This window comes from Rhamphochromis sp. 'chilingali', assembly GCF_963969265.1.
Source record: "Rhamphochromis sp. 'chilingali' genome assembly, chromosome: 20".
NCBI classification, from domain to species: domain Eukaryota; kingdom Metazoa; phylum Chordata; class Actinopteri; order Cichliformes; family Cichlidae; genus Rhamphochromis; species Rhamphochromis sp. 'chilingali'.
In genome coordinates, this window is record NC_137947.1 from 7,651,736 (window position 1) to 7,674,281 (window position 22,546).

A 22,546-nucleotide genomic window follows, 5' to 3' on the forward strand; every position below is an offset into this window, starting at 1 on the left:
TTAAGAGGCCTCATCAGACAGTGAATAGACCCGCTTGTTGTACTCGAGGATCATGTTTCATGCACCAGCTCTCTGTCAAAGTTGAAGCTCCAGTCTTTGCAGTCGGATGACGTGGCCGAAGGTTGCGGTAGATGCGCCGACAGAGTTTCTATAATCACCGTGTATCCATCGTTTTCTGCGCTGACTGGACGTCGTCAGCCACGTGCCTCTTTTCAGCCAATCGAACGTGCATACGACGAACGCTCATGAGGCTCTTACGCCATATGCGTACGAGAGCATCCCTAAAAATTGCCTCTGTCATACAACCAGGAAGAAGGTGGGATAGCCGTGCAAAGCTAACATCCCCAGTCTTTCTGTACACTTTTTTTCTGAAAATAATGGGATATTCCAGGTGGAAGGTGGTAGCGGCGGTGGTTTTCGCACTTGTATGTTCTTTATCACCTGTCGACGCAGACGAACATGACCACACGGTAAGACACCTTTTTGAGAGGCCGACTGAAAAGGGGGAGCCTTGAAAATAATGGACGTTTGTGCTCTGTGTAACCTGCTAACTGTAGCCGCGACGGCTAGCTACACCCCACAAAACAGAATTATAAACGTGACAGGGTTCATGACTTGGTCTTTGTGGGTTATATACTGATACTGGGTGAGCTATCAAACGGGTAGGCATTCATTTAGCCGGCTAAGTTGTCACTACTTATCGGCCTAAGTGCTTATGAGTAACGTTTGCTTGCTAGCTTGTTAACACATCTTCCAAGCTGGTCTTTGCAACCTTACTTGAGCACCGGCGGAAGCTACACTTAAGTTAGCAGCTAGTTAGCCTGTAGCTAACGTTAGTTAGTTAATCAAAGGCAAGATTTATAAAACTGCCGTCCGTTTAGCCTCGCAAACACAATTAATGAAAAACATTTACTCTTGACATCGATTAAACTTAAGGCCCTCTTCATATTACTTTTGTTCTCCGTTGTCAGATCCAGCCTCCCTAATTACACCTGGCTAACAAGATAATAATGTGCATTACATTGTCTTAATTATAAATGGGGCGCTAATGTGGAAGCTGTTAAGTAAAGAGGCGGATGTTGCATTCACGAGAACTTCCTTGCCAGTGGTACACATAGCTAACACACAATAGTGCTACGAGGATGGCTCGATAACAGTGTGAAAAGAGCCTGAAATTTACATTTGTTTGCATGAATTATAACGCGATAGTGCTCTGAAAGTTGCTGCTATTGTTTTAAAAGTTGTTGGCAACTCACAGAAGTTTCTTTGGTGCACTATCGATAGAATAAGAATAGGACATCAGCAGTACTTGCAGAACTGGTGTAGCATTCCTGGATTTAATTATAAGAGTCCTCCTGTTTTCGTTTTGCAGTACACAGATAAGGAGGAGGTAGTTTTATGGATGAACACAGTGGGGCCTTACCACAACCGACAGGAGACATACAAGTATTTCTCGTTGCCCTTCTGTGCGGGCTCCCAGAAGACCATCAGTCATTACCATGAAACACTTGGAGAGGCTCTGCAGGGAGTGGAGCTTGAATTCAGCGGCTTGCAAATAAAGTTCAAAGGTACTTACACTGACTTCCACCTCTTTAGGACTTTTGAATCAGCAAGAGCATTATAACTAAAAAATGTTGCTTGTCTCTGGATGTCTGGCTTTATTAATTCCACAAAACTTCCTACACTTACTAAAAATGTGATCTTTATCTTTGTAGAGGAAGTCATGCAGTCAACATACTGTGAAATAGAGTTGGACAAAGCCAAACGAGATGCTTTTGTCTACGCCATAAAGAATCACTACTGGTACCAAATGTACATAGATGACCTGCCAATCTGGGGTAAGTTGATAACCACTTTTTATTTTATTAACACATCTACTTTTACATGTTTCTTTTGTTTTGTCTAGCTTCTGAGGTGTGTTCTTATTACTATAGATGTAATAGGTATAATGTCAATCTGCTGAAGATTGATATTGGGCGACATTCATCTTTTGACTGTTATTACCCTGTAAGCACATAGGATTACATTCACTACTAGCAGTATAGGGAGTAGAGGGAGAAAAACCAAAATCCAACAGCAATGAAAAAAAAATAGAAAAATTATTATTTTTGTGAACAATATTTTTATTGCTTTTTGCAACAGCATACAAAGATTTGTTTTCACAGTAATATGCAGCAGTAGTAAAGTCCCCCCCCCCCAAAAAAAAAACAAAACAAAACAAACAAACAAACAAAAAAAAACATAGCCAAATTTATTTTTAACATCTCTCTCATCTCAGAATTTCACGCATCCCCTCTTACTGGCTATTAGTGGTGATGTGGTAATATTTAGAGTAGAGTGACCGACATTTTCATCCTGATGGTGAAGAAGTAAAACCAGTTCCTATTCTTGAGATAACTGGTCCATTTATTCTTTACCGGTGTTGTAGGGAGGTGTAACCGGACACAATGTCATGTGTCAAATGTCAGAATAAAAGGCACTCAAGATTTAGTCTATGTTGTATTATATTGTTTTTGTTTTGAATCAGCTTAATTAGTGCAGTGTACCGGTTGATTAGCTTATATACAGCTTTACGTTTTAGAATAATTTTATGGTATTATGCTGACTGAAAAATATACTAATGAGTGGAACCATTTTGACATAAAGTGAATAAAGACACTGGATGTACTGAGTGTTAGGGCTGTCCAGAATAATAAACACTTCCCAAGGTGAGCTCTTCAGCCCATGTATTAAAGACAATGGCTGTGGTGTTTTTTCATCTTTATCTGTGTATAAAATGATAACTCGGAGAGAAAGTTGGAAGCAACAGCAGGTTTAACTTTTCTCTCACGCTGTGCCCCGCTGCTGTCTCACTTTTTGAAACCTCTCCGTCCACTCACCCACTGAACATGTCAGGAAGAGTCAGAGTGCTGTTCCTGTGCCAAACAAGCAAGACATTGTTAAGATGTGTAGGATACAATCTTGTATTTTATTTCTTTTGCAAAGAAGCTTAAAAATAAAACAATTGTTAAATTGGCAACAAATTGTTTATATTTCCAATTTGATTGCTGAATAACAACCCAATGAACATTAAAATAGTTGAATATTTGGATACAGAGCTCATAAAAATTCTCCTGCAGCTTTTAGTATTCATTTCCCATGTGCAAAAGTGTTTCATATAAACCAAAAGAAGGATATTAATGACTCACTACTGTTACTGAGTCAAGACTGTCACTCTAACAAGCAGTCAGTGTGAACACTCACATATGTTGGAGTAGTACAATGGTGCCACTCCTACCCTGTTTAAACAGACTATGCAAGCTGATGTAGAAGGAAGTGGGAGGGGCGCTGGTATTTGCTCAAACGTTGCTGAGTTATGTGTCGCATAATTAGGAGCGTCATGAATATCTATAAGTCTAACATCCGGGTTGCTATTGTGTGAGAAGTGCACTGGTGTGCCTTTCTTTTATGAGATGTTTATCAGGGTTATTTAGCTCAGCAATTGCAGACCTGTCGTTCATCACTTTCAGAACTTGCTCACTTGTAGTACCGCTTACTAAAGTGAGCTCGCCTGCATAATATTATGTATGCTAGAACAAAAATTCCTGTCTACATTAATTTGTGGTGCAGAATGTGGAACAATTTTTCAGGCATTAAACATTAAACAGACATATATATATATATAGCCACAACAGTAGATTCATAGTTCTAGCTTTGCATCAGACTTCTTTGCTCAGCAATGACCTTTTATGAAAACTAAATCCTGACTGTAACAAGTGAGTAGAGATTATGCTGTTACAAAGTTATCAAAAGTGGCCTTTATTTGGCATTTGCACCCTGATTGTTAATGTTGTATAACTAAAGCGTTTATTTTCACCTGTCCATTGGACCACTGCTGAATGAGATCTCGAGTTGTTTTTTCGTTGTTTTTTTTTTTTTTTTTTTTTTTTAAAGGTATTGTTGGTGAGGCAGATGAAAATGGAGAAGAGCACTACCTGTGGACGTATAAGAAACTAGAGATCGGCTTCAATGGCAATAGAATCGTTGACGTAAATCTGACCAGCGAAGGGAAAGTCAGACTTGTGCCAAACACAAGAATCCCAATGTCCTATTCTGTGAGTACTTTTTGATTAACATTCTGGGAAGCTAAAAATCATTGTATATCTGCCATATTTGACTTATACTCTCTTGGGGATACATAGGACATGTAAACACATGCATAAATGCCAATGAACCTCTCCTATCCAGGTGAAATGGAAGAAGTCAGATGTAAAGTTTGAAGACAGATTTGACAAGTACCTTGATCCATCCTTCTTTCAGCACAGAGTGAGTGAAATAACTTTTGTGGTGTTTCACATGCTTCCTCATGCCAGTGGGGATACCATTGGCTTGTTGTAATAGCACAACTCTGTATGACATTTCAGAAGATGCAAGTTGAGCCTTGCAACAGATGTAATGTAAATGACCAACCTGCTCAATAAGAGTCTTTGTTTTGTTTTCCATGCAGCGTCATAACTCATTTGTTTTACTCAAGTGTGGCTATTTGATGTACTGTTTTGATGCAAAGAGCTTTCCAGTGTTGCTACCTCTTAAAGAAAATTTTTGATTTTACTATATATATATTTTTTAGATTCACTGGTTCTCCATCTTTAATTCCTTCATGATGGTCATTTTCTTGGTGGGTCTGGTGTCCATGATTCTTATGAGAACGCTAAGAAAGGACTATGCCAGATACAGCAAAGAGGAGGAAATGGATGACATGGTAAACTTTGGCTGTACTTGCATGCTTTAACATGGAACTAAGATCTGTTCTTGTTGTTTTTTTCCCCTCATCATGCTTTTCTCTCAGTTTCCTTATGTTGCTTTGTACCAACAGGATAGAGACCTTGGAGACGAATATGGGTGGAAGCAGGTACATGGAGATGTGTTTAGGCCGTCAAGCCATCCACTGATCTTCTCTTCACTTATTGGCTCCGGCTGCCAGATTTTCTCAGTCTCCCTCATCGTTATCATCGTCGCTATGGTTGAGGATCTGTACACAGAGTGAGTAATTGAACATTTTGTTATGATTGTAAGATTTCGCTGAGGACTGTTTTTGATCTGGTTTTTAGTTGCAAAGTTGATTTCTGTGTATTGGATCCTTTATCAAAAGTCTTTGTCTTCTCTCACTTACGGTTTTATCAAAGAGCAAGGTTTAAATCATTCAGCTAAAATTCAAATATGAAATAATCAGGAAAATATGTACTGTGAAAATGCTCATTTTTGTGTAAAGTTGTGAAAAGTTGCTCTCTTCTAGCACCCCCACAACTACATGAGCTCCCAGGTTTAAAAGCCTCTACGAATTTTATTCGCTTTCTTTGTTTAGCCTGAAAAATATAGAAAGTGCATTATTCTGTGTTTTAAAAAGTTCTACAGCAAAACAAATAAGCTAAAGTAAAAATACAGTTTTTGTTTGCAGAGTCTGCTGGCTTTATAGTGATATAATGACTTCAGTTTCTCAGTCAAAAAAAAGTTGTCTGGCAGCATGGGAAGGCAGTGAAAGTATTCTAAATAATCCCAAGAAATCATTTCATGCAGTCTTGGCTCTTGCAGAAGTGAAGACTGAGTTGTTGGCTTTTATTTTTAGTCTCCACAGCTATGGTAAAAATCCCATTCTGGTATGTCTAGTGGCTAATGTGGCTAAGGTTACAATTACCTTTTGATGTAAGGCTCAAAATGCTAATATTGAAGAACAATTGGAAAATGGAGACTTTTAAGATTGATGACTGAAGCCAATAGACAAGAGTTTTGTGCGGGTTGTGTTTTTGTGTTGCGTCACTGCAGAGAATGGGTATGAAGGACTGTTAACCTGGTGTCACATGCAAGCCATTTTTTCCCCTCTATAAATCCAGACTTTATATTATAACATCTGAGAAAGTTAAAGACGTGCTGTGATCTTGATAATAACATTTAATAAGATCACTCAGACAAAGAAGTGGGAGAGATACTGTGCTGCTCCCATTGGCTTCATTTCACTGTCATACCTTTTCCTAGAAGAGGTGTGAACAGCAGCAGCTCAGTTGATTTTAAAGCTACAGACTCTGAAACGGGATTGTAGAAAAAAGAACATCTGTGCTATATTTGGGAGCTACATGTTGAAAGAGGTGTTCTTGGAACTTGCATTAACTTGTTAAAAAAGCATTACCTTACATTTTGAGGGGTCTGCTAACTTACGTTAGTTTGTTGTAGTCTGTCATGCTTAACATTAACAAAATGATTAGGAAAATAGAAAGAAGACAGAAAAAGAATAATTAATTATCATTTGTGTATAAATAAGAGGAAATTAAAAAAAAAAAAGAAGGTAACCATTTTGTAAATCAAGGAATCAAGTGTTCATTTCTATCTTTCTTCTTTTGTTTTAGACAAAGAATTGGGTGCAAGTGTGCTATAAAATACTACAAAAAATTATATGCAACGCCAAGGGGAGTGGTCTTCACTTGGCCTAACTTTTTCTTTTCCCTGTAGGAGAGGATCCATGCTGAGCACAGCCATTTTTGTGTATGCTGCAACCTCTCCTGTCAATGGCTACTTCGGGGGAAGTTTGTATGCAAAACAAGGAGGTAATAAAATAGTTTGTTTTCTTACAAACAAAATATGTGTGACATGCCCTAATAAAGCAGTTTGTCGTGTTTTGCCGTCTGATTTATTTATTTATTTTTTGGCTTAATACAGGCAGGAGATGGATTAAACAAATGTTCATTGGGGCCTTTATGATCCCAGCCATGGTGTGCGGGACTGCCTTTTTCATCAACTTCATTGCTATCTACTACCACGCCTCCAGAGCCATCCCATTTGGAACCATGGTGGGATTTCACACTGCAGCACCTCCCTAAAAACCACAATGTTATGAAGAACATCCTCCAAGTCAAGAGCCAGCATTTAAATTGTGTGGCCGCATAGATCTCTGGTATCAGCAATGGGATTTAGTCATGCAGGGGAACACAACTGAAGTAATGAGAAAAGTGTACTAACAAATTGAAACACAATATGCACACTTCACCTGATATTTATGACACTAGAGTCCCAAACCCACTGTAGAGTTTTAATTCTGTTTGCTTTATTTCTTCATTCAGTGCCAAATGTTTTCAGACACTACAGCAATAAAAAATGCACACACACAAACATTTCACATATTTTTTAAATTGCTAATTACAGAAATTACAAACAGCTGTTTGTTTGCTCCACTCAGCGCTGCAGAGCTGATCAATCAAAAGTGTCATGAAATAGCCATTGTTCCCCTGACTCAGCCAAACCTCAGAAACATCTAGGGCATCTGCTGATGAAATCCATTCATCTGTTACTCTTCCAGTTTAATGAACATTTGAGTTTGTACCATAAGATCACGCAGTGAACATTAACTTCTGTAACACAGTCAACAAAATTAAAACAACTGCTTGGGGATGTAAAACACCCTGGATAATGGCCGTAAATACAGACCGCCCAACTAAAACAATTAAATGTTTGTCATCTTTGCAGGTTGCTGTCTGCTGTATCTGCTTCTTTGTCATCCTGCCTCTGAACCTCGTGGGAACAATTTTGGGGAGGAATCTGTCTGGCCAGCCCAACTTTCCCTGCCGAGTTAATGCTGTGCCGCGGCCGATCCCTGAGAAGAAATGGTAGGTGTGGTTTGACGTGGACAGTCGCAGTTGTCTTTGCCTTAGTGACAGAGACGTGGGCAACCGTGGCTCAGGGGGTTGGGAATCGCATCTGTAACCGGAAGGTTGCCGGTTCGATCCCTGGGCTCTCTGTCCTGGTCGTTGTGTCCTTGGGCAAGACACTTTACCCTATTTGCCTACTGGTGTTGGCCAGAGGGGCCGATGGCGCGATATGGCAGCCTCGCTTCTGTCAGTCTGCCCCAGGGCAGCTGTGGCTACAACTGTAGCTGCCTCCACCAGTGTATGAATGTGAGAGTGAATGAATAGTGGTATTGTAAAGCGCTTTGGGTGCCTTGAAAAGAGCTATATAAATCCAATCCATTATTATTATTATTAGTGACAGAGACGTGGGGTCAGATAATGGATAGAGTGTAACTGGAACTTAAGACTACCCTGAGGTCACCGCTTTCAACAGTTTTTGTTTTTAGTGTTGTCCCTCTACGATGTAAATGAGAACACGTATCCCTAAAATAATTCTCTCATGCAGACCCTGCCCCAAGTGCCGTTAGTGTTAGTTTGTAAGGGGCACCGGTCAGGGGAGAGTTATTTATGATTCTCGTAAGTGGCAGGTGTCCTTTATTTTGTTTATAAAATGTCAGAAGATGGAGGCTTAGCTTATCGGATCAGTGGGCAGTGAGAATGTCGTACTCAATGCAGGTGACACAAGGTGTTGAATGGCCTGTGTTTAAGTTGCCAGATGTCAGGTTTAAAGTTCAAAACATTTTAGCTGTCTGCACAAACACTTTTAGGTTATGAAATATGGAAAAGCGATCGACTGCAGGTTTATTAACATTTACAACGTTCTGCCAAGCACTGTGGCTTGCTGCCAAATGGAAAAGGTAGATGTGACCTAAGGCCATTGTCTGACTCTACTTGAATTTCCAATCTGTCAACTTTTCCCCCTTCTCGCATTCGTAACACAATTTGTCATGTGTCCTTACCCTGAAGGGGGACTCTGACACGAACACTCAAGGATACACGGCCACGTCAATATGTTGAATTTTGTGCTCTCAGGTTCATGGAGCCAGCTGTCATCGTGTGCCTTGGAGGAATCCTTCCTTTTGGTTCCATTTTCATAGAAATGTAAGTGTATTGCAGTGTTACTGAGGGACTCTGTTTAAAATGATCCAGACAGCCATGTTGAAGTGTTTTTTGTTTTTGTCCTCATGTGACAGGTACTTCATCTTCACATCTTTCTGGGCCTACAAAATCTACTATGTGTATGGCTTCATGATGCTGGTCCTGGTTATCCTGTGCATTGTGACTGTGTGTGTCACCATTGTGTGTACATACTTTCTTCTCAATGCTGAGGACTACAGATGGTGAGTTTTTCCCCCACATGGATCTCTGGAATATCAGCCACAAAACTGAGGCATTGTCACCCTGTCATCAATCCTCTTTCTCGTTTGCTTGTCCCTCTCTTCCAGGCAATGGACGAGCTTCCTCTCTGCTGCATCCACTGCTGTTTATGTGTACATGTACTCCTTTTACTACTATTTCTTCAAAACTAAGTGAGTTTTACTCTTTATTAATCCGATGAAACATCCTGTTGTAGAAGTGCTTACATCTTACACACCTCTTACATTTTAACCTGTTGTATTTCAGGATGTATGGGCTGTTCCAGACATCCTTCTACTTTGGCTACATGGCTGTGTTTAGCACTGCCCTGGGAATCATGTGTGGTAAGTTTTACGTCCACCTAATTTTATATCGTAGTAGGTCCAGGCCCTATTCCATGAAGCAGGTTTAGCTAACTCTGAGTTTGTTAACCATGAGATGAAAACCCTGGTTTTCTGTGCCAGGAAAAAAGTTAACTAAGTTGGTTACCGTGGTAACGGATCATTGAACTAAAAAACTCTTGAGTTTTTCTCTGCACCTAAACCAGCTGATTGACACTCACTCATTCCTCATTTGTAAAGTCCATCTAAGAGCAAATGGAAAAGCAACTTAATTGGCAGATGTTTGTTTTTAGAAACAGTGAAATCCCACCTTAGAAGTTAGGTTGGAAAAAAAAATCACATCAGGGCTGTTACAGCCATTCACTCATCAATATATAAGGATAGAGACAGACAGCTCAGAATAAAGTCTATGTAGTCTACATGTTTCTTACTCTGTGGACAGTAATCCAGCAGTCAGACTCTTAGTCAGTTCCTCTGAAACATTACTGTTGCAGTTAATGTTTAACTTAAATGCATCTGCATAATAGCTTGCATCTGTATAAAGATGCATAATATATGATCTGTTGTCAATCATTTGTCGTGTTGTAAAAGCCACACTGATGGGGGGGAAATGTCTGTCAAAGCTGGGATTTTGGAGATGGTGAATATTTGAGTGAAGATGATTTTAAGACCTGAAAACTGGACTAAATGTATTTAAAGTGTCTTTTTATATGCAGCTGCAAGCAGTCTGTATTCTGAACATATCTGCTGAAATTTGTTCACAGCTTGAGATTCAGTTGTTACATGCTTTCAACATGTTCAAAGGTTTTTAATTCAGACTCTGAATCTCAACATATTTCCCACAAAAAATCACAAATCAGTCTCAGTGGGTCGACAGAGAACAGGATCTGCCCAAAGGCATAGGCTCTGTAACAGATTAGCAAACGGACCGAAGTCTACTTGCAAAGCAGGAGAGATCCAAAATAGATGAATAGATCACAGGTTCAGACCAGATCAGGCCCTCATCCAGTTTAGGTTCATCCTGTCTGGATCCATTTTTAATGGCTTAACTTTTCCAGATAATATTTTTTTCAAACAACTCAATGTTCATAAACTGTAGAAGAGAGAGGGAGGGAAAAAATGTTTTAATTTAATAAAAACGTGTCTTGAAGGTGGATCCACCCTGCAGTCTGCTACTGTCTTCAGTTTCTCTCACCTACACTCTGGCCCCGTAGGGTTAAAGCTAAATAATAAGATTTAAATATCAAATTCAAGCTTCATTTAATGAAAGTTCAAGCCGGGTAAGTGATGATCCAGCTTTGAACTTCACACACGCACACACATGTGTGTTATCAAACTTTTATTCTCTCTATGATGGTGACAGCAGACCAAGCTCATTAAAATCTCTTTTCTCTTCTTTGCTTTTTAAGATGACTGTCATGGTCCACACTGACACACATTCATATCCCTTGGTTTACTGGATTTAAATAACACTTTTTATTCACCCGTTGCCATAGTGAACTGTGGTATCAGAGCTCCATTGATGATGCTTTCTTTCTCCACTCTCACATGCTTAACTCGGGGTGAACATACTCAGAGTTGATTCAACTTACTCCACTCAGCTGGTCTGGAACAAGAAACTCAAAGTTAATCAACTTTGAATTTATTTTTAAACTCAGAGTTTGTTGAAGACTCATCTCAGAATAGGAACTATTAGATGTTCTGCCAAATGTAAATAGCTGTTCACTGCATAAACACCAGTGGTCTCATTTATAAAGGGTTGGTTTTGTGTTTATGTGACTTTACACACAGTTCATTTTAACAAAAGAGAAAAGAAATAAATAGATGTGATGAATACATGATGGGCTAAAATCTCAACTACCACGTCTCACTTCGTGTCACATGTTGGTAACACATCCACTTTATTGGAAACATACAAATAAGGAGTGTTATTTGTGCCAGTGAGGCGTGACGCCATAAAAAATAGTCTGACATTAAATTCTGCTCAAGATTTCTCAATTTCCTCATCACATTCCCCGCCCTCTGAGCACAGAGACTGAGACAGTTCTTACACTGCATCTTACTCATAGTGTGGAGCAATTTCACCTTTCACTGAAGTTCAGTTTTCAAATATCTCAGAGTGCGGTTTTGTCTTGTTTTGTTTTTTTTTAATATCATTTGGAGAACTTGTGGATCAATTTGATTGGTGTAAAAATGCAAATATTGAGGTGATACTTGATGGATCACTGTCACAGCAAGAACCGTTTATTAGCAGCATTCACACTGTACATTGACAGTTTGTGGTTGAATTTGGCCATTTAGAGGATTTAACCTCGCTTTACTTCTTAGTGACTGAAACATGCCTTTTGCTTCCTGCCTTTAAAAAATGTTAAAGGCAGGAAGCAGCAGCTTCCATAATTTAACATGACTATTTTTACAGTTTTACTTAAATTCATGTCTTGCAAGGTTTGCTTTTCCTCTTACCTGCACAAGTTTCCTCTAAATTGCTCATTTTCACATGAAGAATGCCACCTGCTCATGAATGGGAGTGCCTTTGTGATCTTGTGCAAATTCTCCAAAGATTGCTGCAAATTATCATCCCAGGTGGATTATTTTTGTATATCAAGCTGCAAGTCTAGCTGTCAGAAATCAAGAGAATCTGGGAAGTCTGTCAGCAGACACGGGGGACCTCAATAATTTGAAGATATTAATACAACTGCTGACATTTTATTGTTAGACGCGCACGGTACTGCGACAGGAATAAAGGAGAATTGTTGCTCAAACAGAAAGTGGTTTACGGTTTAGACAGGTGGTGGTCGAGGGGACGTGACAGTCATAGAGATGGACGTGAAAATATTAAACAGCAGGTGGTACAATGGAGGGGGCTATAGAAGTACAGTAGACATCTGCTACGGTCAGCAATCTAATAAAAGCTTTTCACACCTCCCTATAAACGATGTTAACCTGAAATTTCATTCATAGTTGGGCTTGAGTCAAACATGGAGAAAAGCACACTGACTGTATATGATTTAGGCTTATTCAGTATGAAAAATGTTAGTCGTATGTACATACAGGTAGTTCTTGCATGAAACCAATTATCTTTTTAGAGAAATCTTATTTTCTACATCGGTTATTCAGCTCTAAGTGCAGCTAAGTAGTCTTTTCCCCACCAGCTGCAAGCCAAACTCATTTTTCAGCTGAAAGAGTAATAAGCCAAGGCTGACACTCATGTACCTTGAAGGACCTTTGTGGAGCTTTCTCTGATCTGCATCAGGTACTACACTGCCTCCTGGGCTGGCTGTGTGTCTGAATGCTCATTTTGTAGATGTGGGATGTGCGTTTCTCTGCTAAAACCTTTATTGGATACCTCACCAGTAATCATCCTGTCTCGTGATGGATTTACCTGCAAAGTAACAGCAGAGTTTGATACCTGGTGCTGTCAAACAAAAAGAAACTTGCTCACAGATCATCTTTTGCTTTTCAGGTGCCGTAGGATACATGGGAACAAGTGCCTTTGTGAGGAAGATTTACACAAATGTGAAAATTGACTAAGAAGTGAAGCAGCATCAACACAGGGATGTTAATGGATTTGCCTAGGCGTATCCCAAAAGACGGCGGGCACAAGTCATTCTTTATTACTTTTCGTTCTTGCAAAGAGATTGTGAGAATCTCACTTTGTACAATGTAGTTTTTCCATATTTTTTTTCTCCTCTCTGAAAGATTTTCAACGCGCAACTCAATAGTGAACAACAGGAGACCTGCGGAAGAGATATCAAACACAACTTTTGATTTTTATCAGTTGCTTTCAAACAAACATTGAGGGAGGCGGCGAATGTTTAAGGCTGACATGGCTTCTCTTTTCCAACCCAGTCCCACCTGAGACCAGAGAACATACAGTACATGTGATATTGATGGAATAGTGTAGCTCTCTTCAGTGAAGAGGCCTGAGTGTATTGAAAGCCTTTGTTCTGTTGTGTCAGAATATTGGAGAGTTGGGTTTGTGTTTGTGTTCTGACTCTGAAGTCTATTTTGTATTCATGAAGTCACTCAAATTATTGTTACTATAGTACAATTGGTTGTTTCCATTGAAATCCACTGGGGAAAAAAAACAAACAAAAAACTAAAAATGTTCACCCAATAATCATTCACCAATTTCAATTATTCTTAACTCCCTGTTAGGGTAGCAGTCCATCCAGTCAAGAGATTTTAGTCCTGCTGTAGTTTACTGTACAGACAAAGAACAGAGGGACTGAGCAACAGCTGAGGTACAGCAAGAACTGATTTTTTTAAAAATGGATGTTTGATGTGATCCCATTTATCTGTTTAGTTTTATGTTTTCTAAATGTTTGGGTTTGAATGAAGTCTACATGTAAAGATAATATATGGATGGTGGGCAGTGTATATAACCATAATAATGTACCTTTTAGATGTAGATCCCAAATGTATTTTCGTTGTACAGATTTACTACAGGGTGTTGTTTTTTCCTTTCTTCCAAAAATGAATCGTTCAGTTAAAACAATTTGTTTGTTTGGTGCTTGGGGTGGGGCTGGTGGCGCTGTTACATCTTGCCTGAAATTGCATGAAGTTTTCACCAAATCATCAAATCAGATTTCACTTCAGTGCTGTCAGTTTTTTTTTTTTTTTCTTTTTCCTGATTGTTGGCATCTTCTTGGTTTCAAAATGGAAAGGTGCATTTTGATGATTTTCTAGACACATTATTTTGATTCCATATGTTATTTAAAGCCTTAAAAAGGCCCTACATCTTCTGGTAAGCCATTTCCATCACGTTCTGTTGCCTAACCCAAAACATCGTCTGTGAATGTTCAACGGAAAGAGGCAGTGGCTTTGTTTCTGCAAACATACTGTACAAATTCAACTTTATGTACACTTAAAGCTAGATGTTTTCATAACCACACAGTGCTGCGGTGTGTTTCAAATGCTCCCCCCCATTTTGTGTAAATTCAGTATGTACCCTACTTGTATGAGAAGTGGCATTGCCTTCTTTTTTCTCTTGATTTCCAGTTCTCCCCCACTGAAGTTGATTTTGGCACCTCATGTTGTGTACCAATGTCTGATTAGACATTTTGAACCTCCATATTAACTTGCTGTAAAAAGAAAATAAACATGTTTATGTACAGGGGTTATTAAAGCGTGATCTTGACTTTGATGGTAAATACTGTTGAACCTGATTAGAACAGTCTACAGCATTTATTTCTAGACTACAGCATTATAGTCCTAGCTGGACCACTAAGGAGAGGCAGCTAAGATGATGAAGTTATGGCAGGAAAAATAAGACAAACATGAAGACCACTTTATTCTGTGGTCTGGTGCATTATTCAAGACAAAGAGCTGTGGTTTATAAAGCGTTTGTTTATTAGAGCATCCCGATGTTATGAGTAAATGCATATGCTAAAGTGTAAACTCAGTATATTTCTAGATTTGTACCACGTTTAAGCCTTCAATCTGCTGTGAAGTGTTCAGTTGACTTTTTCAAAGTACTCCTTGGCTCCTTCTGGTGTTGGTTTGATCTGAAAAACAAACATTACAAAAACTGAGAAAGGAGGAAAAAAAAAAGAAAAGTGTATGGTATCAAATCCACATTAGCTGTTATAGCCTTGAATGGACTGAAACACAGAGCCCAGGTGTACTCACTGTTGGGGAGTGAGGGGTCCAGCTGGCCGGACACACCTCCCCGTGAGTCTCCACAAACTGGAAGGCCTTCACTAGACGAAGAGTCTCTTCAACACAGCGGCCCACTGGCAAGTCATTCACACTCATGTGCTTCACCACGCCATTTGGATCAATGATGAAGAGTCCCCTAAAGGAAAAAAACCAAAAACATCAGACATCTTTCTAAACAAGTTTAGGTCTCGATGCATGCTCAATCATCCAGGTAAGGAAATCCCAAAAGGTTGATTTTGTTCATCTGGACGTAGCATTTTCAGTGGAAGAAACATTTCGTCACTCATCCAAGTGACTTCAGGTTTCCCCAAGCTTATAAACAGTGTTAGAAGGTTCTCCCTTCAATATTGAGCAATTACATAAAAGACCAGTTACAGGCACTATTGCAACACTTGGTGATATATCTGGATAAACCCACCAAATGAGAGAAAACACACTTTAAGGCCTGTTGCATAATATTCCCTGTCTTCAAATTAAAAATACCCAGAGGACTGGGTATTTAAATCAACAATGATAACAGTAGCAGCAACATTAGTCACTTTTCCAGACATTAAAAAAAAAAGAAAAAAAAAAAAGAGCTTTTTCTAAGTTTTTTTTGGGTATAGATGACGGAGTTGTGGAACTGTGGGTGTGAATGTATGACATTTACCATTTAAAGCCTTTATACAAACTGACCATGTAAAATAAAATTTAATAAAAGACGTGAGGATAGAACTTTACAAAACAAAAAGTCTGGCAGAAACATTCCTGGATGGCAAAAATCAAAGAAAAACTGTTTAATACGCTCTATAAAAAGTAATCCCCGTGATGCACGTTATCAGATTCTGTTAGGGTTCCTATTACAGCTGTGCACATTTTTACTGGTTTGTGTTTTATGTCTTTGGTCTTATATTTTAGTACTGTGAGCCAGTTGTGGACTGATAGTTGTGGTTTCACAGCGCATAATGAACTCACCTCAGAGCAATTCCTGGGCCGTCCAGCAGCACACCATAGTCTCTGGAGATCTGCTTGTTGAGATCTGAGAGCAGAGGGATGTGGATATTTCCCAAGCCTCCAGCCTGACAAAACATAAAAAGATACATGAACACAAACGCTGCATAGTGCTTCTAGTAGTGTTCGAGAAATAACAGCTTTTGAGATTATTTCACAGTACTGCAAAGTGCTGCAAGCACAACACACTGAGGTCAGTCATTTACTAAAGGCTCCTTGAAGTTCTACTTCAGAGACTGAATAGAGAACGCACAGTGATCTGAACCTTGCACCGTGTGCCGCTTACTGAATAACTATTACACTGAATGTACCTTTCGTGGCGTGTTGATCCATGCCAGGTGGGTGAAGTGAGAGTCCACAGACACTCCGACCACCTCACAGTTGACATCGTGGAACTCGTTGGCCTTGTCGCTGAATGCGATGATTTCTGTCGGACACACAAATGTGCTGTGGTGTAACAAAAAATAAAAAGCACTTATTAAAAATCATAGCACATCTGCAGAAATACTGGAAAATCTCAGGCCATTAATGCCAACATTTTATTCACTTCTTCATCTCATGCTGAAAATTATTCTTATAAATACTCACAAATCCAGTGGGTAGAAGAAAAGAACCAGGTATTTGCCCTTGAAATCAGCGAGGCTCATGTCCTTGAACTCCCCATTGTGGACAGCTGTCCCTTTAAAAGCAGGCGCAGGCTGGGTGACAGCAGGGGCCCATCTGGAAGCGCCTGATACAGCAAAGTCAAACTCTATTTATTTATCATTTATTTATCAATATAAGATATGCAACAGTCTTCTTTTTTTGTCAATTTGCCTTTGTACAGAACTGACTATAAGATGCATGCTGGATAAAACAGTAATTTATTGTAATGTCATCTGGTCAATGTTTGGCTTGACACAGACATACAAACATCTACACTGTTTATCTGGCAATGGGTGGGTGGGGTTGAGGGTGGGAAAGCAAGGCTTTTGCAGAGTGAAACACACAAACATCAAACATGACTTTAGTTGGTTTTATAGATACATCTCCCCTTTGTTTGCTGCAATGTATTTTAAGTACACAGAGCAAGAACATTAATGTTATCTAAAGGAAACCGAGTTGCAAAGTTCTGAAAAATTCAGCCGTCATACGAGTTCAAGAAAAATCAGAAATAAAAAGTCGAATCATTCTCTCACATCAATTTTATGACAGTAAGAGTATTTTTTGTCATAACTGCTGTAACAAACATGATATTACAGCAAAGCTAACATTTGAACAAATGCTTTTAGTTTATATCCACAACACTGAACACTTGAGCAGAATTTAACCAACCAGGATCAGAAATATAACAATACTGTTGATATTGCTGGAAAGTTAATTATAATGACTATAGTTTTTCCTTTTGAGTACAGCTGTAACCAACTGTTTGGTAAAACTGCCCGATATTTTATTTTGCAGAATAAGATTGATAAAAACAATATAGGGAGAAAAATGCTATCATCTTATCCTGGAAAGCAAATAACTTACTTCATTTCATCTGTAAGTTATTTGATCAGTTGACTAACTCATGATGTGTGCTATATATAAGTAGAAAACAGAAAAATCATTCTGAGCTGAATCAGGCAGTTTCATTTCTGACTGCATGCTGTGTGTTTTGGTTCTGTACATACTGGTGGAGAAACAGGATCTCTGGAGTGCAGGAGCAGTGAGGACTCTTGCAGCCCCGCAGGCTCCATGCTGACAAGCTGCTGCGACTTTCAGCCCTCCTGCTGCAACCCTCGCCTCAAAAATAAATAAAAAGACATTAATATGACATGAATAATCCATAATCTGGAAGGATATTTAGCTCTTTTAGTTATCAAGTTGCCATTTTACTAACTGCAACAATGGTTTAGGACGACTGGAACATGAAAAGGTATCAATGCTTTCAAGCTTGCAGATACATTCAAGAGTGAAAGAATTTGTCCTCTGTGAAAGGAAAATGTCCTCTAATCGTGTTTTTCATGGTTTACCTTCATTGGTACCACCTGAGAATCTAGTGAGCAAAGGTGATTGTGGTGCTGAAAGAAAGATCCTCCAGCATTACACAAGCCTTGTTAAGAAACCTTTTAAAATGAGAGGTTATTTAATGAATTTGAGTTGATAAAATTAAAGGTCTAACCCAACAGTTTCTCCACACTGAACTAAACCAAGGTCTTTGTGAGTACTGCTCATTCTTTAATTACTATACTCCCACTGAGATATTCCACTGCTATGTTATATACAGATAGTACTTTATGTGAGCAGCACATCTCAATGTTCCTACTGCACATACACTGCCACCATAAATACTTCAAAAACGCATGTGCCACTAACTTTTTAAAGTGACTTTTCTTCCAACATAGGTTATGAATTATTTAAATAGATTTATTTTTGCGACACCGTACTGTTATATGTAGGCTACAGTGTGTTCTGGAGTAGCTTGAGGAAACATTCCCGCTGTGTGTGTGTGTGCGGAGATTCTGTCTATCAACACGCACCACCTTTAGGTAAGAAATTATTTTTTATTCAAAACTTGTTGAACGAATTGCTTAGCTGGGATATCAAAGAGAATTTCCAAAAATAGGAGGAAACTGAGGCTACACTGCCTCTGTAAGTTTCTAAGTCATCCACTTGCTTTGGCTCCCAAACGGTGAAACGGCAGCAGGGATTTTATATCAGCAAGTGCTGTTACTAACAGAAGGAAAAATAAATCACAACAAAGCTTTCTAAAGTTAGAATTTTTAGTCCATGTTATCCTCGCGCTCTGCAGTAACAGTAACGAGTGCCCTGTCCTCCACACCAAGTTTCTCTGACTCCTCCCCTCCTGCTGCAGCTGGAGCAGCTGTCTGACACTCAGTTTTTATTTCCTCATTCATATAATTGATATCAAAGCTCATACTGAAGGACACTCATCTGCAGAAGTCTGTATCTTTACGAATACTGAAATCCCTGTTAGGCATTATTGACGTTACATTTAACCTGACCATGCATCAAAGTCAGAGACAGCAATCACTGGACCTCAATGACTTTATCATCAGCTCAGAATAAAACCACATTAGCGCTCTGAACTATGCAGGCAGTTCCCCTGCAGTGACTCATTTACTGTACATCACTGTAAAAATCCCTATTAAAAAAGGCACCAGAACAAAGCCGTTTACAGCAGGGCTGTCAAAGATAACACTGGGGGTGTGTAGTATCGTGATATTTTGTTTGCTAATAATGTATCGATACAGGGACAGCAGAAATCGATATTTTGTTACAAAAAAAAGTTTTTGTGGACTGGAACATGCTCTGACTTCAGAGCATGTTGATCAGCTCCTTTTTCTGAGCAAGAATTCTGACACTGTCCAAATGTGTTTAACTTTTTTTTTTATGGCAGCAATAAACATGACTTACTTATTACTTATTTTAATTTAAGACATGTTTTATTTTAATTAAGTTTAAAACTTTTTTATTTAATGTAAAATTATATTTTGTTTTAATTTACTTTCAAATTCTTCAGTTGCTGAATGGGCTGCATAGGTTTCACAAATTGCATAGTTCAGAATAGCTATAATTGTACCAGATGGTTGCATTCAGTTAAGTTGGACTAGACTGTAATACAAACCGTTCAGTTTGTCAACAATAAAACTGACTGAAATGAGAGAAACACTGAATGTGAGACTTTGTTATTAGATAAAATGAATATTGATAAAGTTTACCTTTATGTACAGAATCTGAATATCGCAAAATATTTTTAAAAAAATTGCAATAATATCGTATTGTGGGCTGTATGGTGATTCCCACCTCTAAATAACACCCAGCAAAGACTCCAATCTGGTCGCTAGGCACCTTTGAAAAATGTGGATTTTGGATTTTTACACTACAACTTAAGTAACAGACATTGCGTAATTAACCTCTGTTACTTGAGTAAAGGATAAAAAATTAAATGGCCCTATAGATAAATGTCTTTATTTACAGAAACAAACAACAAAAAAGACATTTTCTATAAATTAACAAAAACTTTGTATTATAATTACAGGGCAGTCTAGGCCATGATCTACAACAATTTTAAATGCGATTTTCAACATGTATTTTTTACAATTTAAACCTAAAAAGTTGTGCTGACCGATTTCGTTCATTTCGTTTCACTTACTACAAAAAAGAGGAAAAAAAAGAAAAAAGCTTTATAATGTGGAGAAAATATATTTGCACGTTGAATTTGTAGTTAAACTTCTTTAAGCTCCTAGGACCTGGCGTCCACATATGTGGACATCACATTTTGGGTTATTTAAACTAAAATACTCAATTTTGCTCTACATGGGCCTGATATCCACTTACGAGGACATTATACTGCTACTGTTCTATCAAATTTTAAAATGAATATCCTCATATGTAGCTCTTATTTTTCTTAAAAACAAAAATAAGGTAAAATAAATAAATAAATAAATAAATCTGGTAATTCTTTGTTTTTACATTCGTCAGGCCCCAATATGCCCAAATATCAAAGAGAAATTAAAAATTCATGTCGTGGAAGAGTTTGGGTCTTAGGAGGTTAAACTGTAAAATAGGAATTTCTTTGATGTGGCCCATGTAAGATCAAAGTGGACTGTATGTGGCTCATGATGTAAGATTAGTTTGACATCGCTGGTTTACAGCCTGCAAAGAATCAACCACTATGATGCGTCTGAAACTTTTCTGTATGGTTTCCTTTTTTAAGACTCCACATAAATCAGTTTATGTGTAGAAGTACAACATGTGGAAGCTATTCTAATGAGTCAGACAGCAAACAGTGGCTGAGGCTTCCAGAAAGGGACCCTCATCCCCACCAGCATAAACTATATTTAAGAAAAAAAAAGAAAAAAAAAGGAGAACAAAAAGGACAAAGCAAAAATAGATTTACACCACCGAGATAGAGGATCATCGTTGTTAATGCTAATGTATGCCATGTGCCAAATGTTACTGATTGTGCACGTTTTCTGCTGTAAGAGTTGTTAAACCTGTAGACTGATGGAAAGGGTGGGGACCGTAACGTTGCACTACTAGGTAAACTGCACTAATATGCTCTCACTGAACACTGTCATCCAGCTGTAGCAGGTTAGACATGCAAACAAACGGCTGATAATGAGCCGGCTAAAACAACAACAGCTGGTCATAAGCCAACATTATGCCAGCTCGAGTTCCATCTGATAAATATGTTGATTACATTCTCACATTGTATGGGAGTTTATTCACTAAATGTCTGTCCAACAATGTTACATCCACTCCAAAGAAAGTTTCACTAATGATGGCTAACTGCAGCAAAATCATCGGTGCTTGCTGACATAAAGGTTCAGGATATTCTCAACAACTCGCGTCAGTATTGCTTTCAAATAGAAGTGAGCTTCACTGACTAATCGACTTGCTTCAGACTACTTTCAAAGTTTTACAGCCTCCTCCAGAGTAAATGGACATAGATATACCACAACTGAGGTAAACAGTCACTAAGATATACAGCAGCCAGATTTGGTTGTCCTACAGCGCCCAACATAGCTAGGATTATGCACTTATATTGGGAGGGGTTGGAAAGCAGGATCTACTGACATCTAGTGGTGAGATTTTATACACCATACCTTTAAAGTAAAAACTGGGGCTCTTGAAGCATGTGGACTGCAGAATAAAATTCAACATCAGCTCAATCACGCAAAACAAACTGCCTTAATATTGAACACAATTCAGCCCCAGCTTTGTTGCCATTCATACAAATAATAATAATAATAAATCTATATTAGTCATGGCCTACAAAGTGAACACAGCAGTTGCCTACAGGTGGTAATTATTATCATACTAAATTTGAACCTCTGCTGTGTTCCCGCCTTCCTTTCTTTAAGACTTTGTGTAATTAATGGGATTAATTGCAAGTGAGCTTCTTTTTTTAATTTTTTTTTTATCTTAATACAAGGCAACTCAGTTCATAACTTTGACCCTGCTTACCATAGAAAATTCTAGCACAATGCATCAAGATGGCGAAATTAACGTTTCTATATAAGACACGAACGTCATTTTTTAAGGTTTTGTTTAGGTATAACCACAACTCCACTCATCGCTCTTCTTATGAAGCGAGGCTTGCGCAGTTGCCGCGGGTTGACACCGGTGTCAGTTGGTGCTCAGGTTCAAATGTGCAGCACACACAACATAAATGCGGAGGACAATTTTTCATTTATTTATTTATTTTAATCAATACCTGCTATCAACACTGACTAATGACTTATGTGCAACAGCGCGAATAACAAATGCAAAGTAACGTTATATAAAGTTGCACTTACAGAGGTCCTGAGCAGTTTTCCGATGGTGGCTGCCATTTTGGATTATGTCACTGGAGACACGGTTGAGCAGGTTATTACACACGTGCTCAATTCCAACCTCTCCTTTGAAGGAAAAACTATAAAAATAAATGAATTGTATTAATATTTTGCCAGCTCAATTTATCGAATATGCCGACCATAAAACGTATTTTGTGACAAATTATGGCGCATAAAGAAAATGCTAAAGTCACGTTACCTTCAGGTACAGCTCGTAATA

The 22,546-nt window shown here is 38.6% G+C and overlaps 2 protein-coding genes across 2 annotated transcripts; one reads left to right on the forward strand and one right to left on the reverse strand.

Moving 5' to 3' along the window:
- The first annotated feature begins 311 nt into the window (after positions 1–311).
- tm9sf3 (transmembrane 9 superfamily member 3) lies at positions 312–14,468 on the forward strand. Its single transcript, XM_080869235.1, has 15 exons — positions 312–470; positions 1,373–1,568; positions 1,716–1,838; positions 3,934–4,094; positions 4,228–4,305; positions 4,610–4,741; positions 4,856–5,022; positions 6,484–6,578; positions 6,691–6,821; positions 7,495–7,634; positions 8,688–8,756; positions 8,849–8,995; positions 9,101–9,184; positions 9,279–9,355; positions 12,816–14,468. The coding sequence occupies exons 1-15, from the start codon at positions 378–380 to the stop codon at positions 12,881–12,883; spliced, it is 1,761 nt and encodes a 586-aa protein (XP_080725361.1). The 5' UTR covers positions 312–377; the 3' UTR covers positions 12,884–14,468.
- Positions 14,469–14,686: 218 nt separating this feature from the next.
- Positions 14,687–22,445, reverse strand: prdx3 (peroxiredoxin 3). Its single transcript, XM_080869239.1, has 7 exons — positions 22,291–22,445; positions 17,656–17,767; positions 16,592–16,733; positions 16,315–16,450; positions 15,968–16,071; positions 14,984–15,149; positions 14,687–14,859 (listed from the first exon to the last, which is right to left on the reverse strand). Exons 1-7 carry the CDS (start codon positions 22,324–22,326, stop codon positions 14,809–14,811), a joined length of 747 nt encoding a protein of 248 aa, XP_080725365.1. The 5' UTR covers positions 22,327–22,445; the 3' UTR covers positions 14,687–14,808.
- Between the last annotated feature and the right edge of the window lie 101 nt (positions 22,446–22,546).

Coding starts and splice junctions, on each gene's coding strand:
- tm9sf3 (XM_080869235.1), top strand. CDS start 378: ATGGGATATTCCAGGTGGAAGGTGGTAGCGGCGGTGGTTTTCGCACTT. Junction 7,635..8,687: donor CCGATCCCTGAGAAGAAATG/GTAGGTGTGGTT, acceptor TTGTGCTCTCAG/GTTCATGGAGCCAGCTGTCA. Junction 8,757..8,848: donor GGTTCCATTTTCATAGAAAT/GTAAGTGTATTG, acceptor CTCATGTGACAG/GTACTTCATCTTCACATCTT.
- prdx3 (XM_080869239.1), bottom strand. CDS start 22,326: ATGGCAGCCACCATCGGAAAACTGCTCAGGACCTCT. Junction 17,768..22,290: donor GAAAACTGCTCAGGACCTCT/GTAAGTGCAACT, acceptor TTTATTTTTGAG/GCGAGGGTTGCAGCAGGAGG. Junction 15,150..15,967: donor GGCCCAGGAATTGCTCTGAG/GTGAGTTCATTA, acceptor TTTTTCCTTTAG/GGGACTCTTCATCATTGATC.